The sequence below is a fragment of the Macaca nemestrina genome, chromosome 13 (assembly GCF_043159975.1).
Source record: "Macaca nemestrina isolate mMacNem1 chromosome 13, mMacNem.hap1, whole genome shotgun sequence".
Taxonomy (NCBI): Eukaryota; Metazoa; Chordata; class Mammalia; order Primates; family Cercopithecidae; genus Macaca; species Macaca nemestrina.
In genome coordinates, this window is record NC_092137.1 from 121,842,283 (window position 1) to 121,863,336 (window position 21,054).

At 49.7% G+C, this 21,054-nt stretch overlaps 2 protein-coding genes and 1 long non-coding RNA gene across 9 annotated transcripts in view; 1 reads left to right on the plus strand and 2 right to left on the minus strand.

Annotated features, from left to right (window-relative positions):
• LOC105490313 (non-SMC condensin I complex subunit H) overlaps window positions 1–8,339 on the minus strand; it is a 38,039-nt gene extending 29,700 nt beyond the window's left edge. Inside the window, exons 1-5 of one of the 4 annotated variants that reach the window (XR_011612146.1) lie at window positions 8,193–8,339; window positions 2,526–2,778; window positions 2,280–2,370; window positions 1,549–1,641; window positions 1,097–1,235 (exon numbers count right to left, since the gene is read on the minus strand). Coding sequence is in view for 3 of the 4 variants with exons in the window: in XM_071077352.1 (XP_070933453.1) it covers window positions 1,097–1,235; window positions 1,549–1,641; window positions 2,280–2,370; window positions 2,526–2,778; window positions 8,193–8,211 (595 nt within the window). In the remaining variant the exon portion in view is untranslated. Of the gene's footprint in view, window positions 1–1,096; window positions 1,236–1,548; window positions 1,642–2,279; window positions 2,371–2,525; window positions 3,031–8,192 lie in introns of all 4 variants that reach the window. The other 3 variants (XM_071077352.1, XM_071077350.1, XM_071077351.1) reach the window with 3 other exon arrangements.
• Window positions 8,217–11,229, plus strand: LOC139357983 (uncharacterized). The gene is made up of 3 exons (XR_011612149.1): window positions 8,217–8,354; window positions 10,539–10,637; window positions 11,111–11,229. It is a non-coding gene; the product is annotated as an uncharacterized lncRNA (long non-coding RNA).
• A 3,179-nt stretch (window positions 11,230–14,408) lies between these two features.
• On the minus strand, window positions 14,409–18,928 carry LOC105490035 (ITPRIP like 1). Of its 4 annotated transcripts, none has more exons than XM_011755253.3 (3): window positions 18,679–18,928; window positions 18,391–18,497; window positions 14,409–17,609 (listed from the first exon to the last, which is right to left on the minus strand). In XM_011755253.3, exons 2-3 carry the CDS (start codon window positions 18,398–18,400, stop codon window positions 15,952–15,954), a joined length of 1,668 nt encoding a protein of 555 aa, XP_011753555.1. In that variant the 5' UTR covers window positions 18,401–18,497; window positions 18,679–18,928; the 3' UTR covers window positions 14,409–15,951. The 4 variants fall into 4 exon arrangements, with proteins under 4 accessions (XP_011753555.1, XP_011753556.1, XP_011753557.1 ...); XM_011755254.2 differs by having other exon boundaries at window positions 18,613–18,680; XM_011755255.2 differs by lacking the exon at window positions 18,679–18,928 and adding an exon at window positions 18,605–18,622.
• Window positions 18,929–21,054: the final 2,126 nt, after the last annotated feature.

A 21,054-nucleotide genomic window follows, 5' to 3' on the forward strand; every position in this document is an offset into this window, starting at 1 on the left:
CTGCTTTGAAGCATGTGATGAACTTAACTTACTCAAGTTCTTCAAAACCTGAAAGAACGGTCATAATTTAAACATGTGAGGCCGGGTGTGGTGGCCCACGCCTGTAATCCCAGCACTTCGGAGGCTCAGGCAGACAGATCGCTTGAGCTCAGGAGTTCAAGACCAGCCTGGCCAACAGGACGAAACCCCATCTCTACAAAACAGTACAAAAATTAGCCGGGCATGGAGACGCACACCTGTAGTCCGAGCTACTTGGGGATGCTGAGGCAGGAGGATCGCTTGAACTCAGGAGCCAGAGGCTGCCGTGAGCCAAGATCGCACCACTGCACACCAGCCTGGGTGACAAAGTGAGCCTCGTCTCAAAAAAAAAAAATTAGGCCGGGCGCGGTGGCTCAAGCCTGTAATCCCAGCACTTTGGGAGGCCGAGACGGGCAGATCACGAGGTCAGGAGATCGAAACCATCCTGGCTAACACGGTGAAACCCCGTCTCTATTAAGAAATACAAAAAAACTAGCCGGGCGAGGTGGCGGGCGCCTGTAGTCCCAGCTACTCGGGAGGCTGAGGCCGGAGAATGGCGTGAACCCGGGAGGCGGAGCTTGCAGTGAGCTGAGATCCGGCCACTGCACTCCAGCCTGGACGACAGAGCGAGACTCCGTCTCAAAAAAAAAAAAAAAATTAAATAAACAAATAAAAACAAAAAAAACCCCAACCAAACAAAAAAAACATGCAGTTCTCTCAAAACATCAGGCATATTTAATCTGCAACTTATGGAGAAACCAAACTATTAGATTTGGCTTCTCATGCAAGTCCATTTCCAAAGACTCCCAGATCACAAGTTCCTTAGTTGGTGATGTTTACTCAACCTGGCATAAACAAAATATAAACGCTTTTATAAGGCCCTTCTCTTTTTCAAGGAAACATAACTTTAGTGTTTGAGTATCTTCTCATGTAAGACCATATATGGTTCTAAAAATGTCCTGTTTTCAATAAAATGAGATCACTGATTTTTGTGACCTTCTTCTAGTATATTACTCAAATAACTACCTGGTATGCCCTAAAAAAAAAGCCACTTAAATCCAGATCCCTAGCCACCTACCTGCAACATGGCCTTCCACTTCTTCCAAAGACGGTGCATCTTTGCCCAGTCCCCCAAGGACTCTGTATACGTCGGCATGGACGGCGTCCACGCGTACGGCATAGATCTTAGTGCTGGCATCCAGAGTGCCTGCAGCCACCTGGTCAAACAATCAGAGTGCATTCACAAAGATGCACAAAAAAGAACTTCTGAACAGGTAAAACACAGCCAGCTTCACAAAATATTTACTTGCCCCAAGGAAACAATGACAAAGATCCCTCTATGACTGATAGGGAATAAACAGAATATATATTCTGTCTGTATTTCATCAGTTTAGGAAAAGAAAGTAAATTAACTAACATAACATCTAAATGAGAAGTCTCTCGTGTATTCGCAGAATTCAACTGTGTTATGCCAAATAGTAGAAATCATCATTTAATTCAGATGCAAGAGAAAGTGGACATCCTTCTTACTTTAAAGTTGGTTGGTTCGGTGTCTTTCTGTTTAAGAATCTCTGACATAAAATCAATCAAGTGCAAACCAAAAGCATTCTTGGTAGTGATTTTCTGAAAACAGAAAATTGCAGAAAGGATTGTTATTTATAGCCTAGGCTCATGTAAATAATGCTGCTTTGAACAGAGGAAGCTAAGTCTTTATACAGGAATACCCACATATTGTCACTGACCTCTTTTCCCAAAAACACCTGTCAAGAGCCAAATCCTCACAGGCATGTCCTCATGTTCAAGGCTAGGGAATGACGGCACAAAATTCCTGAATGCTCGGTGTGTGGAGGCCCTGCTCTAAGCACTGCACACAAAGGGACTCACACCCTCCAAACAAGTTCATGAGGCAGGCACTACCCTCATTCTCCAGAGGACACGGAAGCAACATGGTTGGGTGGCTCCCACACAGCTTAGAGCATGTAGCCTCCAACTCAGGCTAGCTCCAGAACTCTACTATTCACTCATGTGCCATGCTGCCTTTCCAGATACACGGCAGATAGCAGGCAGCCTCTCAGGAGGTGCACCACGGGTCTAGAGGAAACAGTAAAACCACCAGCACTTCTGGTGGAAACCACCAGCACTAAGATGACTCACTGGAGAATCATCATCATTGATTGTGCATTCTCTACAGAAACAAGATAGCTGGATTGCCCCTGTGATCAAGGGATCACATCTTCAGTACTAAACCAGCAGATACTCACATTTTCAGTGGACAGTTTGATACAGGTGGAGTAATGTTCCGTAATCTGCGTGTTTGTAAACTTAGGCATAGTAGCTGAAACATCAATAATCCTAAATGGAAAACAAAAACAAACAACTCTGGCAAGAATCCATGATAGTTTAAATTTTCAAAACCTAGACCCATAAAGTTTTGTGGAAATCCCTGGACCTACGCAGCCCACATCAAGGCGGCTGCCTCAAGGAGAGCCAGCCCAGAAGCCCCTCACCTGCTGGAGGGGGAGGCCAACAAGCGAGGCGAGTCGGTGCTGAACTGCAGATCAAAGACCCTCGACCGCCTCCGCTGCAGCCGCTCCTTCTCATCGTCATTCTGAGGAAAGTCTTCGAGGACTGGGGTGCCGGGAATATTGAGAGGCGCCTTCCTGGGCAGGGGCATCGGGAACACCCGCTCTGAAGGGGAGGAGGCACTGTGGGGGTGTCCTCGGGTCTCCAAAGAAGAGTTATTCATTGTGGCTGGCAGTGCTGGAACAAAATTCTTGCTCAAGAAACCTTCAAGAGAACATTTCCTACATCCAAAGAAGACTTGAGCCCGTCACAGGAGGGGACGTTCAGCACACACTCTCCACGAAGATCTTCTTCAACTCTAATACTTAATGGCTAGAACCTCTAGAGTTTGGGTTTCAGGGCGGTGCGGGGCGGGGGCCATAGGTTTCTGATGCTTCTTTGCTAATCGGGGACAAACAATCCACTCTGCAGCTGTTGTGAATGGAAGTACTGCACGGATATAAAGGTGGACGATAAGCTCACAAGCTGGACAACAGACACATATAACCCATCATCAGGTACGCGAGAGGCAGACACTGAGATAAGGGTGAGGTATGGGCTACAGAGTCAGACAGGCTGGGCTCGGATCCCAGCTCCTCTACAGCTCGGCAAGCAGAGAAAAAAACAACATAAACATGTAAAACAAACCGAACGTTCCAAAGAATCATCCAATTATTTGCTAACTACAAAGGGAAAAATGTCTTTTACAATAAAAACTCTACCAGTGACCACATTAACCAGTCAAATGTAGCCTCACTAAAAATCAATCCGAAAGTTACTCATCTCTTCACGTGACACAACGTGAAATTCACAGCATCACCCAGGAAATATTTCCACCGAACACGTTTAACCTAAATTTAACCAACGAACTTTAGATCTTTAACTTCTGGTTTACGAGAAATACAAGGGGTTGAGGAACAAGTTAAATGATATCACAAGGAAATACTCAGACAAATCTAGAATGCAGGACAGTTTTCAAGAAAACTGTCTTAGTCTCTTAATTTAAAAGATACCAACCAAAAAAAAAAAAAAAAAAAAGGCTGGACATGGTAGCTCATGCCTGTAATCCTAGCCCTTTGGGTGGCAGAGGTGGAAGGATCCCTTGAGGCCAGGAGTTAGGAAACGGCCTGGGCTACCGGGCACGGTGGCTCACACCTGTAATCCCAGCACTTTGGGAGGCTGAGGCAGGCAAATCACCTGAGGTCAGGAGTTAGAGACCAGCTGGCCAATACGGTGAAACCCCGTCTCTACTAAAAATACAAAAGTTAGCTGGGCGTGGCTATAATCCCAGCTACTCAGGAGGCTGAGGTGAGGTAATTGCTTGAACCCAAGGGAGGCAGAGGTTGCACTGAGCCAAGATTGTGCCATTGCACTCCAACCTGGGCAACAAGAACGAAACTCTGCCTCCATAAAAAAAAAAAAAAAAAAAAAAAAAAAAAAAAAGATGCTTATTAGTGTTAGCCATCCAACTGAGTTAGACAGGTGGATATCTAATCCCAGAATTTAGGGAAAGTTCCAGGTGAGAGACACGCACTGGGAAGTCATCAGCATGTAGAGGGTATTCACAGCCATAATACTGGATGAGATCACTAAATAACTGAGTAGAGAGAACACTTTAAAGGTTTAAAGAGCAGGAAAGCATTTTGGGAGGCCGAGGCAGGCGGATCACATGAGGTCAGGGGTTCGAGACCAGCCCGGCCAACATGGTGAAACCCCGTCTCTACTAAAAATACAAAAATTAGCTGAGTGTGATGGTGGGCACCTGTAATCTCAGCTACTCAGGAGGCTGAGGCAGGAAAATCGCTTGAACCTGGAAGGTTGTGGCTGTAGTGAATCCAGATCATGCAACTACACTCTAGCCTGGGCAACAGTAAGACTCTGTCACAAAAAATAAATAAAAATAAAGAGCAGGGAAGAAGGAGAAACCAGCAAAAGAGCTGGGAAATGCGCAACTAGTGAGGTGGGGAGAAAATCAGGAGAATGTGGCATTCTAAAAGCCAGGTGAAGAAAGTATTTTTAGCGGAGAAGGATGTGATAAACTATGTAGACGAGGACTGAGAACCCATCATTGGATTTAGAACCTAGGGTTACTGGTGATCTTGACAAAAACAGTTTTCCTAGAGTAGTAAGGGAGAAAGCTGAACTGGAGTGGTTCAAGAGAAGATGGGAGAAGAGAAACTGGAGACAGCAAACAGTGACAAGGCGTTCAAGGACTTCTTTTTTTTTGTTTTCCCCGAGACAGAGTCTTTTTTTTTTTTTTTTTTTTTTTTTTTGAGACGGAGTCTCGCTCTGTCGCCGGGGCTGGAGCGCAGTGGCCGGATCTCAGCTCACTGCAAGCTCCGCCTCCCGGGTTTACGCCATTCTCCTGCCTCGGCCTCCCGAGTAGCTGGGACTACAGGCGCCCACCACCTCGCCCGGCTACTTTTTTGTATTTTTTTAGTAGAGACGGGGTTTCACCATGTTCGCCAGGATGGTCTCGATCTCCTGACCTCGTGATCCGCCCGTCTCGGCCTCCCAAAGTGCTGGGATTACAGGCTTGAGCCACCGCGCCCAGCCATCGAGACAGAGTCTTGCTTCGTCGCCCAGGCTGGAGTGCAGTGGCAGGATCTCAGCTCACTGTAACCTCCACCTCCAGGGTTCAAGAGATTCTCCTGCCTCAGCCTCCTGAGTAGCTGGGACTACAGGTACATGCCACCATGCCTGGCTAATTTTTTGTATTTTTAGTAGAGACGGGGTTTCACTGTGTTAGCCAGGATGGTCTTGATCACCTGACCTCGTGATCTGCCCATCTCGGCCTCCCAAAGTGCTGGGATTACAGCGTGAGCCACCTCGCCCGGCCTATTATTTTTTAGAGACAGGATCTTGCTGTGTTGCCCAGGCTGGAGTGCATGGCTATTCACAGGTGCTGTCCTAGCTCACTGCAGCCTCACTGAGCACAAGCAAAGTCAGCCTCCTGAGTAGCTGGAACCACAGATGCCTGGCAAAGTACCCCACTTCTCAATACACCTATATCTTTCTAATTCACTCTCGTGTTCTCTGACTCCAGTGATCTTTTTGTTTTGTTTTGTTTTTTGAGACAGTCTTGCTCTGTCTCCCAGGCTGGAGTGGAGTGGCTGGAGCTTGGCTTACTGCAACCTCTGCCTCCCAGGCTCAAGCAATTCTCTTGCCTCAGCCTCCGGAGTAGCTGGGACTACAGACATGCGCCACCACACCTGGCTAATTTTTGTATTTTTAGTGGAGACGGGGTTTTGCCATGTTGGCCAGGCTGGTTTCAAACTCCTGACCTCAAGTGATCCTCTCACCTTGGCCTCTAAAGCCTGTAGTCCCAGCTACTCGGGAGGCTGAGGCAGGAGAATAGTGTGAACCTGGGAGGCGGAGCTTGCAGTGAGCCAAGATCACGCCACTGTACTCCAGCCTGGGCGACAGAGCAAGACTCCATACCTATATATATATATATATATAGATAGATAGATAGATAGACAGACAGATATAAAATTCTTTTTATACTTTTTAAAGTGGAATACTTAAAATTAAGATGACAGAGTAGTGCACCTATCGGTAATGACAAGGTCTACGGTGTGGCTATGGTAGTGAGTGAGTGGTTATGGCCTACTTACTCTACTATGGTAGAGTAAGAAACAAGATCACTGAAACAGAGAGATGAACAAACTGAGAGACCTTAGGGAAAGTTTCCAGGTGTAAGAACCAGAAGGCCTGGCTTCAACTCCAGCTCTGCTGTTTACTAGCTAGTGAAATTTACGCAAGTAAATGCTCTAAGAATTTGTTTCATCCCCCAAATGGAAGTAACAATTTAGACCACGACTGGTTCAGAATTGATGATACAAAGGAAAAAATAATGTACAACATATTTAATAGGAATATATTGAAAACAGTGATACACAATAAACACGAAATGGTTGCCCATGTGAGGGAAGACGGAGTGGTGAACAGGGATAAAAGGGAATAAATAAAATATAAGAACCTCATGTGTACCCTGATGGCTTACCCAAACGCTGAAGAGTATGATTAACATAACTCTCACCTTGGGTCAAAACAAACAAAGTGAAAACAGGAAGGGAGGATGCAAGAGACATTTTTAGAAACAGAATCAAGAGGACTTGTGAGGACAGTATTTGAATGTGAGCACAGTAGGCTACAGGCTAAGGAAGGAAGCTGGACCTTGGGAGAGGATACCTTAACAGAAATAGGAAGCACTGAACGAGAACCTTATCTAAGAGAGAAACTAAACTTGGAATTCGAGGCACGCTTTAATTCTCCAAATCATCTTCCCGTAGTTTCTCTCCTTGCCTTTCATATGCATCCATTCAACCCATGGTTACTGAGCTCAGACACTTCCTATGTTTACTTCCTCATTTCCCACTCATTTTTCAACCCACTCTGGTCTAGTTCCTATTCCAACTTCCTAAAAACTATCTTTTCGTGATCTTCTACAACTTCCATGTTGCCAAACCCTATGGTCATTTTCTGGCCTTTCTCTTGGAATTCAGCAGCATTTGAAACAGCTGACAGTTCCTTCCTTGTTGAAACACTCTTGGCTTCTTCCTATACCACTGTCTTTTGAGTTTTTCCAGCTCATCCTTCTCTATCCAGCTTCTAAATGTTGATCCTAAATGTGCATGGCCTTCCTAGTGTTCTCACCTGTTCCCATGGTTTTATGGTCTATATGATAATGGTATCCAAATTTATTTCTCAGTCCATGGGCCACTTCCCTGCGTGGTCCATGTTAACTCCCCCGAGAGCCAAATTCTCATCTAAGTGATTATAGACCCCTTCACCTGAGTCTCTCTCCCGTAAGTCACACATACCATGTCCAAAATGTACCTCAATTTCCCAATCTCTTACCCAAGGCCTCCAGACCCTGCCTAGGTGTCAGGCCTCACTCAGCTTGGTCACAACGTTCTGGTCAGGTCCTAGGCTAGGCCAGCTCTTTTCTGCCTCATTTTTGTACTTGCTCCTTCTGCCTCCAACACGTTCCCTGGTACCTGCCTAAAGATCTTCCCTGAACTCCTAGCGGAGCCACCCCCACTCTGCTATACTCAACCACAGCCCTCAGCCTCATCTGTAATGATTTCTTTTGTTTACTGTCTGTCTCCCCAACTCCAACAGTAAGTATAGAGATACGATCAGTTCTGTTCGCCCAACGGGAGAGCTCAGTACTTTTCAACAGGTGCAAAAATAAACGCATGCATGCTAAGCATACGGCGGTAACCACATCGCTTCCAAGGCCCTGAAAATACCATCTATTCCAAGAAAACCACCATTTTAACGGAGAGACACCGAGCACGCCTTAGCAGGCCCGGGAGGAGGCCGCCCCACCCCCTGCCCGGGGACTGAGGGGCGTGGACCGGGCCCGCGCGCGCGCTGCGACGCCGGCCGAAGCCGCTTTCTGATTGGCTGAGCGCACAAGGTCAGCCCGCCCAGCGCCGGCCCTCCCCTCCCCCCGCACCTGCCTCTGCAGTCGGCCGCAGGGCCAAGCCCCGGGCTGAGCATATCCTCTCTCCCCGCCCAGGCGAGCCCGCCAGCCCTACCCGCCCGAAGGACTGCTTCGCTCGGGGCCCTTCCCGCCGCGCCTCCCGACGGCCCGGCCTCACCTGGGCCGGGAGGTCCCATCCTGCTTTGGCGTCTCCTGAGGTGGTTTTAAATCGCGCGCGTCGAGACGCCTGAGCGTCGTAACGGCCGCGTGACGTCACCGGAGGGCGGGGTCAGCAGCGCGCCTGCGCAGACCACCTCGGGCCTCCGCGCGCTGCGCCAAGGTGAGGCGTTGCGGGTAGAGGACCGGCTCTGATTGGGCTCTTGGGGTCTGTGGACCCCCTGAAATAGGATGAAAACCCATTCCTTTCGAGCACTAGGTGCAGGACTGGGCTTGGGGGCCCATCGTCGAGCAGGACGAGCAAAGCCCGTCTTTCGTGGAATATACTTTTTTTTTTTTTTTTTTTTTAAACAGTCTAGCTTTTGACCCCCAGGCTGGAGTCCAATGGCGCGATCTCGGCTCACTGCAACCTCCGCCAACCGGGTTCAAGCGATTCTCCTGCCTCATCCTCCCGAGTAGCTGGGATTACAGGCATGAGCCACCGCGCCCGGCTAATTTTTGTATTTTTAGTAGAGACGGGGTTTCACCATGTTGGCCAGGATGGTCTCGAACTCCTGACCTCAGGTGATCCGCCCGCCTCGGCCTCCCGAAGTGCTGGGATTACAGGCGTGAGCCACCGCGCTCAGCCCGTGGACTTTACTTTCTAATGGGGAGGCAGATGATCGAGAAGACGAGACCTGTGCTGTGTAGGCAGCAAAACGCTGAAAACCTGGGAGGAAAGGGACGGAGGGGAGCTGGAGACTACATGGGAATGAGGAGCGGTCCAGGTGGGGAAGAACTGATGCAAAAATGCTAATATATACATTTAATATAGTACAAAACATACATTTAATATAGTATAAAATATAAGATGAAGGCCATCATTTTATTCAGATTCTTGTGAATAGATACCTGGAAACACCCTTCAAAAAAAATAAAGGTCGAAAAAGCAAAATAAGCATAAAATGCCATCTGTCCTTTCAGTTTCATCTAACCCTAAGGACTGAATTATGGAAGTAAATTATGGAAGGGTCATTCCCTGGAATATCCCTAGCACATCCTAGAATTTCTTGTAACTCTCATCATATCTGGCATCTTTTATAGTGTTTCTCTTCAAGGGCACTATTGGCATTCAGGGTGAAACAATTCTTGGCATGATAGGATGTTTGCCCTCTTTGTGGGCTCTTAAGCCTCCCTGACACCATAAATGCCACCAATGCTCTCAGTCATTTTGGCAATCAAAAAGTGTCACCCTTTGTTGAAAACCAGTTTTTTTTTTTTTTTTTTTTTTTTGAGACAGTGTCGCTCTGTCGCCCAGGCTGGAGTGCAATGGCATGATCTCAGCTCACTGCAACCTCCACCTCCCGGGTTCAAGCGATTCTCCTGTCTCAGCCTCCTGAATAGCTGGGATTACAGGCGCCCGCCACCACGCCCGACTAATTTTTCTATTTTTAGTAGAGACGGGGTTTCACCATGTTGGTCAGGCTGGTCTCGAACTCCTGGCCTAAGGTGATCCGCCCGCCTTGGCCTCTCAAAGTGCTGGGATTACAGGCGTGAGCCACTGCGCCCGACTGAAAACCACTTTTTAAGCCTATCTGTTGTTATAAACTTGTTCTTCTAGTGAACACCTTCAGATCTTCAGTGTAAGGCTGTGTGGGTGAGACCAAACGGGTTGACACTGTTCATCTCAGCAAATGATACCATCAGCCATCCAAGAACCCAAATCAGCACCCAGGAGTCATCCTGGGGGGCCCCTCCCTGGGAGGGCCTCTCCCCATGCAATCTATTATCAAGCAAGCTATTTTCACCTCCTAAAAATCGCCAATCCTGCCTTTCTCCTTCCATCCACATTACCTTCTCACTGGCCTGCTCTGGCCCGCCCCCCAGGCCCTGAGTAGTGTATGAGGAGTCCAAATGTGAGCTGTCACTCCCACTTGTCCCCCCACCACTTCCTCCCGGAAGTATAACCCTTGAGGGGTTCCACTGCCCTGGGAACCTCTAAGCGTCCTACAAGGCCCTGGAAGGGTCTTCCTGCCCCCCTCCCCACCCCTGCAGCCTCTCCAGCCTCCTCAGGGACCTTGCTCCCCTTGCTCCCTGCCCTCCAGCTGCTCTGGCCTTTTTTCAGATTCCCCTCATCACGCCTGCTCCTACCCCCAGGCCTCTGCACACACACACTCCTCTAGCCAGGATCCTCTTCATCCCCATCTTCACCCCTGTAGCTCCAATCCGGTTTCCACTCCCCTCAGGTTCCTCAAGGAGGCCTTCCCTGATACACACAACTCTCCATACTGGAGGCTTCAAGAGAACTTGTCACAGGTGCAATTTTCCATGCACTTGGGTGACTATTTCATGTCTGTCTCCTACACAGACTGTCAGCTCCATGAAGATGAAGCCGTATCTGCTCACTGTGGTTTTCCCACGGCCTGGTGCTGGCCCTGGACACTGCAAGTACTTAAATACATATTGAGTGAGTACAGCTGGAAGACAATTTTAAATCCTGGGTTGGGCACGTTAACCTCTCTGGACCCCATCTTCTTCCCCATCTATAAAATGGGGAAGGCAGTATCCCCTTCACTGGACTTGCTCAGTATATGCTAGGGTCCCTGTCATCTCCCTCACTTGTTCTCTCTGCTGAAAGGATCTGAGGGAGGACATTGGGACAAGTGTGATCCTCTGGATTCCATGTGTACACTAAGAGCAGCAAGGGTTGGGAGGTGAAGAACAGCTTGAAAGCCCTGGTGGAGGAAAGCTACCAGGTGACCCACTAGGTGAGCCTTGAGGCTGTTCTGTGGGGATAATGGAGCCGCCTGAGCCACTTCCAGCTTCATGTGCAGGAAGGCAAAGCCAGCTCCATGTCCAGCGTCTCTCTGGGCCAGGGCTGCCTCGTGCGGGCAGGTCTTTCACCTCCTGCTCTGCATGCCATCTTTGTTTTGTTTTTAGGGCTATCAAGGATGCCAAAAGAGTGAATGATTTGGCCGGGCGCGGTGGCTCAAGCCTGTAATTCCAGCACTTTGGGAGGCCGAGGCGGGCGGATCACGAGGTCAGGAGATCGAGACCATCCTGGCTAACACGGTGAAACCCCGTCTCTACTAAAAATACACACACACACACACAATAGCTGGGCATGGTGGCGGGCGCCTGTAGTCCCAGCTACTTGGGAGGCTGAGGCAGGAGAATGGCATGAACCTGGGAGGCGGAGCTTGCAGTGAGCTGAGATTGTGCCACTGCACTCCAGCCTGGGGGACAGAGCAAAACTCTGTCTAAAAAAAAAAAAAAAAGAGTGAATGATTTATCACTGATATCAGTGGTATACAAATGTACAAAGCTCAATACCTCTGTTTGTGCAAAAGTAAAGTAGTTAAGTTCCTCCACTACTCCTAGGCTGCCAGGAAAGCAGAGCTAGTGTTGTCTCCCTTCCCCACCCCGTTTTACTCTTCATGGAGATTCTACTTCCCTCAAATAAATGGGAAACTGCCTTAGTTTAGGTGAGGAACAATAGTGTTATCCACTGGCTACTTGAACAAGCAATCTTTTGACTTCAAATGTGCCCTGACCTTCCAGCCTGCAGCTGGCTTATATAATGATGTAGTCTGTGATAGAAACCATCAAGTCACTGGGACTCAGTGGGCACATAGTTGAAATGGCTTTGCGTTCATTTTGGCCTCTAAAGCAAATGCTTTTTTTTTTTTTTTTTTTTTTTTTTTTTTGAGACGGAGTTTTGCTTTGTTGCCCAGGCTGGAGTGCAATGGCGCAATCTCAGCTCACTGCAGCCTCTGCCTCCTGGGTTGAAGTGATTCTCCTGCCTCAGTCTCCTGAATAGCTGGAATTACAGGCGCCTGCCACCACGCCCAGCTAATTTTGTATTTTTAGTAGAGACAGGGTTTCTCCATGTTGGTCAGGCTGGTCTCGAACTTCCGACCTCAGGTGATCCACCCGCCTCAGCCTCCCAAAGTGTTGGGATTACAGGTGTGAGCCACTGCGCCCAGCACAAATGCCTTTAATTTTTGCCTGTGATATGAAATTCTTGACCTCAAGATTGGGCTAAGAACCAACAATTTCTGTCTTCTAGAATTTCTAAACAGTAACATACCTAATCTTTTAAAATATAGTGCTTTTTGCTTCTCAAAGCCCTTTAACCCTTACATCTTGTTTTATTTCCAAGACCAAGCTGAAAGGTTGCGATGGCAGATAGTTTCTTCCTGGCTCTGCCACTTACTAGCTACGTGACCTTGGGGAAGTTGCATACCCTTTCTGCGCCTCAGTTTCCTCGCATGTAAAATGGAGAGGATGAAGGGCCCACTTCATGGGGTTACAGTGTAAAGATTAAATGAGTTACCAGATGTAAAGCCATCAGAACAGTGTCCTGAACACTGGCAAAGCTCAGTGAACAGTAAGCATTCCCATTACTATAACTGCGGTTGTATCCTGGGGGCTAGCCAGGTTTTGTTTTAGAATAAGGCTTAGCTTCCTAGCTGGAAAGGTTTCCCCTTTAATTGTAAGAGTATTCCCAGAGCACTACAGGTCTGTTCTTTCCATTACTACTTGTTTTTGTGTGTGTGTGTGTGTGTGTGTGTGTGTGTGTGTTTATTACTCTTTCTTGCACCCTCTGCTCCACCCAAGTTTTGCTGACTGCTCCCTTTATAGTCATCTGCCCACTATCGTAACTTTATGTTTTCTTTTTCTTTTTTTTTTTTTTTTTGAGACGGAGTCTCGCTCTGTCGCCCAGGCTGGAGTGTGGTGGCATGATCTCAGCTCACTGCAACCTCCGCTTCCCGGGTTCAAGCGATTCTCCTGCCTCAACCTCCTGAGTAGCTGGGATTACAGGCGTGTGCCACTACGCCTGGCAAATGTCTTTAAATTTTTAGTAGAGACGGGGTTCTGCCATGTTGGCCAGGTGATTTGGAACTCTTGACCTCAAGTGATGAACCGCCCACCTCGGCCTCCCAAAGTGCTGGGATTACAGGCGTGAGCCACCACACCCGGCCTTTATTTTCTTTTTTATCTATTAGACTAGAAACAACCATGCACTCCTAGAAATGATACCACCTTCTTCCTACCTGAGAAGAGTTTTGTTAGAGTGTATGCTTGTTTGCAACCCCTAAGATCTTCTAATTTGGCTGATATTTTGGTTTGGGTGCCATGAAAATCAGTCACCTAGATGTTTCTTATTCTTTTCTGGCCACTGGCCATGCCACTGGGCAACCACAAGGCAGACTCGTTCCAAGTACATTGAGCAACACCAGGAGATACTGAACGGAGCTGTCAGGGTAACATGAACTTCTTGGGAACAGGCATGTGAGAATGCTGACCTGCCGAGTGTGTTACTGCAGAGATTCCCACGTATACAGAAAATAGCCTCCTTTATTGACTCTAACTTAAAACATCAGCACATAATTTTCTAAACAAAAAGTATATGGATGTTTCTAGAACACCAAAATCCCACCAGCAGGGAACCACCAGGATTGCATCTCGCCTTGAAAGCAGTACCAGACGGACGCGGGCAACGTGGGAACACAGTAGCTATTGTGCACTGGGAGCCCCAAATACTGACTGACATCAGCTTCTGGGACAATTTTTTTTTTTTTTTTGAGACACATTCTCACTTTTTTGCCCTGAGTCACTGGAGCACAGTGACACTAACAGAGCTCACTACAGCCCTGACCTCCTGGGCTCAAGCAGTCTTTCAGCCTCAGCCTCCAGAGTAGCAGGGACCACAGGTGTATGCCACCATGCCCAGCTCATTTTTTGTAGAGACGGGATCGCGACAGGTTGCCCAGGCTGGTCTTGAACCCCTGGGCTCAAGTGATCTGCCCACCTCAGCCCCCCAAAGTGCTGAGATTACAGGTGTGAGCCACCGCACCCGACTTTGGGACATTTTAAATTTATTTTTGCTGGAGGGGAGGGAGTGTATTCTATGACTGAAGCCCATAACAGCCAGCATCTGATCCTTGCTGAGGTCCAGTTCAGTGGGGACAGGTTACCCTCCCCAGCAGATCTTCTTGGCAGCGCAGACAGAACAGCATTGGCATTTCCAAAACAACCACACCCATAACTATAGCTGCATTTCTTAACACTCCTCCTCAGCATCCCATGGTTTTGAAAAAAGGGAAAAACACCAATCATATCTCTGGAATCACAACTTTAGAGTTGGACTGCTTCCCAATCCTTTCCTATACAAACCTGGCAGTGAGCCTGGATTGTGATGACCCCTCTTTCAAAACCACAAACACAGTTCAAGTAATCCCTTTGCCATTTTTGAAAAAAAAAAAAAAATACAAAGGAGGCATGACTAGACAGAAAAAACACAGCTAAACATGGCAGCTAAACCTTCTTTACACTTAACAAGTGGCTCCCCACAAAAAACAAAGCAATTCTTCATCTCAGAGCCCCCAAAAAGATTGTCCTTGTGAAGGCCTTTATAATGTTGCCTCCAGGCACTAAAAAGGTCATGAGATGTTAGCCATTTCATTGATTAAACACATTATCTCAATTATGAGACAGGTTACTACTGACTTAATATATGTGAATCAATGCGAATAAATTAGGTAGTTTTTTCAGATGGATAAAAACAACTCTCTTGTCATATGAAAATAGAGCTAAGTTAAGAAAATGGAATGTAAACATCTTGGTTATATTTTCTTTTTTTTTTTTTTTGAGACGGAGTCTCACTCTGTAGCCCAGGCTGAAGTGCAGTGGTGCGACCTCAGCTCACTGCAGCCTCCCCCACTGGAGCTTCAGTGATTCTCGTGCCTCAGCCTCCCAAGTAGCTGGGGCTACAGGCACGCGCCACCATGCCCGGCTAAGTTTTTGTATTTCAGCAGAGACGGGGTTTCACCATGTTGCCCGGGGTGGCCTTGAACTCCTGAGCTCAGGCGATCCACCCACCTCGGCCTCCCAAAGTGCTGGGATTAACAGGCGTGAGCCACTGCGCCCGGCCTTGGTTATATTTTCAACATAGTGAAGGTTTGAAAAATTAGATCCCACTTTGGGAGGCCGAGACGGGCGGATCACGAGGTCAGGAGATCGAGACCATCCTGGCTGACACGGTGAAACCCCGTCTCTACTAAAAAAAATACAAAAACTTAGCCGGGCGAGGTGGCGGGCGCCTGTAGTCCCAGCTACTCGGGAGACTGAGGCAGGAGAATGGCGTAAACCCGGGAGGCGGAGCTTGCAGTGAGCTGAGATCCGGCCAGTGCACTCCAGCCTGGGCGACAGAGCGAGACTCCGTCTCAAAAAAAAAAAAAAAAGAAAAATTAGATCCTAAAATATGAGAAGTTGCCCATCACAGTATTTGGGATAAAATGGAGTGCCACCAGCTCGGATGAGAATTAAGCTAACCGCTCAACAAGGAAACCAATTCACAGAGAACACACTGGGAGTCAATCACGAAAAGGAATAAGCTGGAATGAAGCTATTCTCTGGTTCTCTCGCTTCCAGTGTTGATACAAAAACACAACTTCACCGTACCCCTCTGGATTTCACCTCCTTAGCAGCAAGATCCTCCCATAACATCCGTTTCCCTCGGTCTTCTTTGGGTCATGATGAAAGTTAAGCAGAAGGAAATCTCAGATGACAGATGACCCACCCTTGATTAGGCCCCGCAGGGTCATTAGGCCCATCCTCATCACCACCTCACACTCTCCCTAAGGTGTCTTCTCACAGCCCCCACTGGCAAGGTGAAGGTCACATATACCACTGATACATCTGAAAAATAAACACTTTTGTAGCCCAAGGAATTAGAAATACCTTCATCTGTTTTTTTTTTTAAATGGTCTTTTACATCAAGGTGCTGCAGCCAGTGGGGCACGAGGCAGAGTTTTCACCTGGGTCAGAAGGTTCTGGAACTCTTCCACCGCCTGTGAATGTGCCTTGGGGTTGAGCACCAGGTGCTGGAAGAGATTGACAGGCTCAGCACTCCTAAATGTCTTAGGGATCGGGATGGTCAGGGGCAGAGAAGTGTTACCAATGAGGAAATGATGGAGGGACCTTTGCTGGAGGCCACGGCCCAAGAACCAGAGAATGTCCTGGAGCCGCTGGGAGAGCATGTTGTGGGCCCAGTCCGTGAGGGGCAGCCGTAGCAGGAGGTGCATGAGAGCTGTTTTAAAGTGGTAAGATGTGAGGATGGGGCGGGATGCTCCGCGGGGTAAGCTCTGATGCTGCCGGAGACTTAAAATGATCTGGAGGCACTTGAGGTGACAGGTGTTCTCGGGGGCAAAGCGCCCCACCAGCTTCAGGAACAAGTGCTCACAGGCCACAAAGGACTCAGGCCAGTCCACACTGGTGAGCTGCTCCTGGTCAGGAGCCTGGCTCACCAGGTAGACCAAGGTGTCTTCACGTTGCACCCCCAGGACCAAGTGGATTGAGAGAAAGCGGCCTGAGCGATAGTCTAGCCTGAGCTTGCAGGAGGTGGGAGACGGTGGGAGACTGAGTTTAAAGTCATACTTGTGGGCCACAAGGGCCCAGGCATTGCCCATCATGTTCCGGAACCACTGCACAGTCTTGCACACGTCTAGGTGGAAGCCAGTGCAGAGAGCTGCCTTGATGGAGCTACTACACTTCCCCAAGCCTGCCGAGGGGTCCCTGTGGTGGTGCACCAGGCACAGCACGTCCCCTAGGAGCTTCTCACGCTTGCACACACATTCTGACTCCACCAGCACACAGCCACAGCGGCGGCCCAGGGCCGGGTCCTTCATCTCCAGGACAAACATGGTGCCCTGTGGGGGGACGATGGGCACCAGGATATCAAATTTCTGGGTCTCATGGAGGGTTCCCCATTTCTCAAAGGCAGCCCCGATGCCCAGGCAGTCTTCCAATTGTGGGTGAGCCTCTTGGCGGCTGAGCACCCGACAGGCCTCAATGAGATCATCCACAAAACTCTCCACAAACTCACAGGTCCCAGGCAGGTCACGGATGGCGTTTTGGACATAGTGTTTGTAAAAGGAGTCCAGGGCCTCCTGGGAGGGGAAGTCAGTAAGCCAGTTGTAAGAGGTGACAGGGACAACATGGACTTCCTCCTCCTCCTCCTCACTGCTGGAATCAAAGGCCGGCTCTTGCTGCATGTTCTGTCGCAGGAGCTCAAAGACGAGAAAAAGGCAAAAGAGGCCAGTGTTCCACAGGTTTCCCAGCATCCAGCCCAGAGGCCCCTCCTGGCCATCGGCCTGGAACGGCCACCCCATGTCTTTCTTCCCCAGCACTAACTGGTCGCTGGACGTGTCTCCTCTCCAGAAGTTCTCTGCCTTCTGCTTCTGCTCAGCCGCTTGCTTTCTCTCTTCAAACTCCATCTCTAGCAGGCGCATCTCCTCGCTCATTCGCTTCTCCAGCTGCCGACTCCTGGCTAACGTGTCCAGGTCCATCCGGTCACTGACCATCAGGGGGTGGTGAACAACATACATCACTGCCAAGAACAGCAGGCTTATCACAGCCATGGAGGCCTCTGCATCTGGAGAAGTGGGAGAGTAGGAGTCAGTGGTCATCTTCCAGACTCATCCGCTCTCTAGCTCACACTCCCCAGAGCCCTGGTACCCCAAATTCTGAAAATCAACTACTCAGGAGAAACAGAAAGCCCACAGAGCTTGGCTTGGACACAGCAAGGGTGGTCGGCCTGGGAGGAGGTTCGAGAGAAAAGAGGGCGGCAGCCTGTGCCCCTCAGTCTCTCTCCTGCTTTCCTTCCACACGGTGTGGGTGGTATTTAGGCTTCCAGAAAGTGGACATGGGACTGTTTTCATTCCTGTGTAGGATGGGGAGGGGGACCCTTGTGGTAGGGTGGCCTCACCCGACTCATCAGTCAACCATGGGCACCAGACATGCCCTGCTGACCCCAGAGACTCCTTTCACAGCCAGAAAGCCCCGAGCCTGCCTGGGTGACACCTTTCCTCTGCCCGGCAGCCAGCTGTAGCATTCCACTTCCTCTGTGACTTCACAGTCTCCATTCTGCTCACCCAAAATGCAGTGAGCCTCATCACTCAGCCTCTCCCTCTCTGCCAGGGAGTGCCAGGGAGGCACAGTGCCACCAGCTGCTTGCTACGGTACCCTCTGAGCTCCTAAGGGGCCAGTGGATACCCAGCGTGTGGGCAGGCTAGCTTCACGTCTTAGTCCAGAATGCAGAACCGGGTGCCCAAGGCCTACCTGACAGCCGCAGGGGTCAGTTCCGCTGCCTCCCCACCCACCCGTGAAGCCCGAGCTTCTGCCATTCACCCTCATTCACAAGCTACCGCGCTTACCCAGATTCATGAAGGACTGCACCGTGTGGACGCGGAAACCAGCTGGGACTCTCCTTCCTTTGGAACTTGGCCTTGCTTAGTTAGTCTCCTCGCCCTGTCCAGGAGCCCTGTGAAAATGCACAAGGTACCTGGGGGCTTTGGTTCAACTCCGAACCCGCCCCTCCCCCCATTCATAACTTCCCCAGATTCCACGCCCAGAGACTTGTACTCTCACCCGCCTACCCGTAGGAGGCCGAGGGCCCATCCCACCTCGGGCTGTCTCCCGGGACCCAGGGCCGGGTTCCTCACCTTCGGTGTTAGGAGGAACACGGTCTTAAAGAGACAGCGCGGCCTGACCGCCACTGCCTTTTTCCCGGCAGGGTGGGGGCGTCCGGTTCATCGCCGGGGCCGCGCGCGGGAGTGGCCCTGCTCCCCTTTCCTGGGTTACAGATCATGTTTGGCTGAGCGTCTGAACGTCTGGCTGGGCGCGGTGGGCCCCTAGGACCCCCAGCACGCGGCTCCGAGGGCGCCCGCGCGCCGCAGCCGCTCCCGCCGTCCGGGCTCCTCCCCGCCCACCCAGTACAAGCTCCGCCCCGCCCAAACCCCCGTGGCTCAGCTCGCAGGGGCCGCGGCCGCCGCACAGCCGGTCTCCGTCCGCACCCAGGTCCCCGTGGGTTTGCTGGGACAGTGGAGGGGCCGTGGCCACGCACCGTGGGTTTGCTGGGACAGTGGAGGGGCCGTGGCCACGCACCGTGGGTTTGCTGGGAGAGCGGAGGGGCCGTGGCCACGCACCGTGGGTTTGCTGGGAGAGCGGAGGGGCCGTGGCCACGCACCGTGGGTTTGCTGGGAGAGCGGAGGGGCCGTGGCCCATGCACCGTGGGTTTGCTGGGAGAGCCGAGGGGCCGTGGCCGCACACTCGCCGCTGCTCGGCCTCCCTGGGGTGGCAAATGGGGCACCGCGCGCCTGCAGTCAGCTGCACTCGGTTCAGTTCAGTGGAGAATAGACTTACTAGGATTCGGGTAAGGATGATGGTGGTAAAACTGGGAATTGACCGAGAAAAGCCATTCTCACTTCGGGCTGGCCCTGAGCAATATGGCACAAGAAATAAGATGTGGTTGCAGCACCCTAAATGTGCTTCTCTCCCAGACCACACCCAGACGCAGGAGTCTTTCCCCAACCCCTTTCTCATATCACAGTGACTCTCCTGAAAGAACAGACAGCACCCAAAGACCTTACTTGTGGCCTTGCTTTCTACTCATTAGCCACGTGGGAGTAAGAATCCTACCTACAGGGCAGCTCTGCTGATACACGGGTGTATAAAGGAGAACTTTCCACAGTGTGGAGGCTGGACAAGCTTTATCACACCTTAATAAACACCAACAGAATGGGTTTCCTGAAAGGGATCTTAAGATATCAGAAAGAGCGCTTAGTCCTCCTGTCCTGTGTCGGCTCTCCAAGGAGAAAAGGAAGTGATGACCCCTTGATACTAACTCACTAAAATCCCTCTGCTGAAAGACAGGTTTCAGGGTTTTTGTTTGTTTGTTCGTTTATTTTTGAGACAGAGTTTCGCTCTGTCACCCAGGCTGGAGTGCGGTGGCACCATCTCGGCTCACTGCAGCCTCCCCGCCCCAGGTTCCAGTGATTCTCCTGCCTCAGCCTACTGAGTACCTGAGACCACAGATATAAGCCACCATGGCCGGCTAATTTTTATATTTTTAGTAGAGACAGGGTTTCACCATGTTGGCCAGGCTGGTCTCGAACTACTGACCTCAGGTGATCCGCCCGCCTTGGCCTCCCAAAGTGCTGGGATTATATGTGTGAGCCACCACGCCCGGCTGGGTTTCAGGTCTTCTTATCCAGTGGCAACGTGTAGGGAGCTCCCAAACAACTTGTACAGTACTTCCAAAAATACTGACTTATTTAATTGTGGAGCAGGGAAAACTGTCTGCTGGCTGACAATGACTGAAGTTCTAAAGTTACTTTTTATAAACGTGAATTACGGAAAGTAGATCACAGGTTATTGAGCATGCATGCATTTGGAGCAGTAATAATGAAAGTCACTTATCTTTTCACTTATGACATGATGTCAGGATGCAAAATATATGCTTCAGAGTATGCAAAATCATGTTTAAAACCATGTGTTTTTAAGTTTTATTATTTTAATTGACAAATAATAATTGTACATATTAATAGGGTGCACAGTCGTGTTTCATACGTATGATGTATAATGATTTCAGATTAGGGTAATCAGCATATCCATCATATCAAACATTTATTTCTTTGTGTTGGGAAGGTTCAATCCTCCCTCCAGCTATTTGAAACTATGTATTATTACTATTATTATTTGTGTGTGTGTGTGATGGAGTCTTGCTCTGTCGCCCAGGCTGGAGTGCAATGGCGCCATCTCAGCTCACTGCAACCTCCACCTCCTGAGTCAAGCAATTCTGCCTCAGCCTCCCAAATAGCTGGGATTACAGGCGCACACCACCAAGCCCGGCAAAGTTTTTGTATTTTAGTAGAGTGGGGGTTTCACCATGTTGCCCAGGCTGGTCTCAAGCTCCTGAACTCAGGCAATCTGCCCACCTTGGCCTCCCAAAGTGCTGGGTTTACAGGCATGAGCCACCGTGCCTGGTCTATTATTGTTAACTATCGTCACCCTACAGCGGTGTGAAACCCTAGTACTTA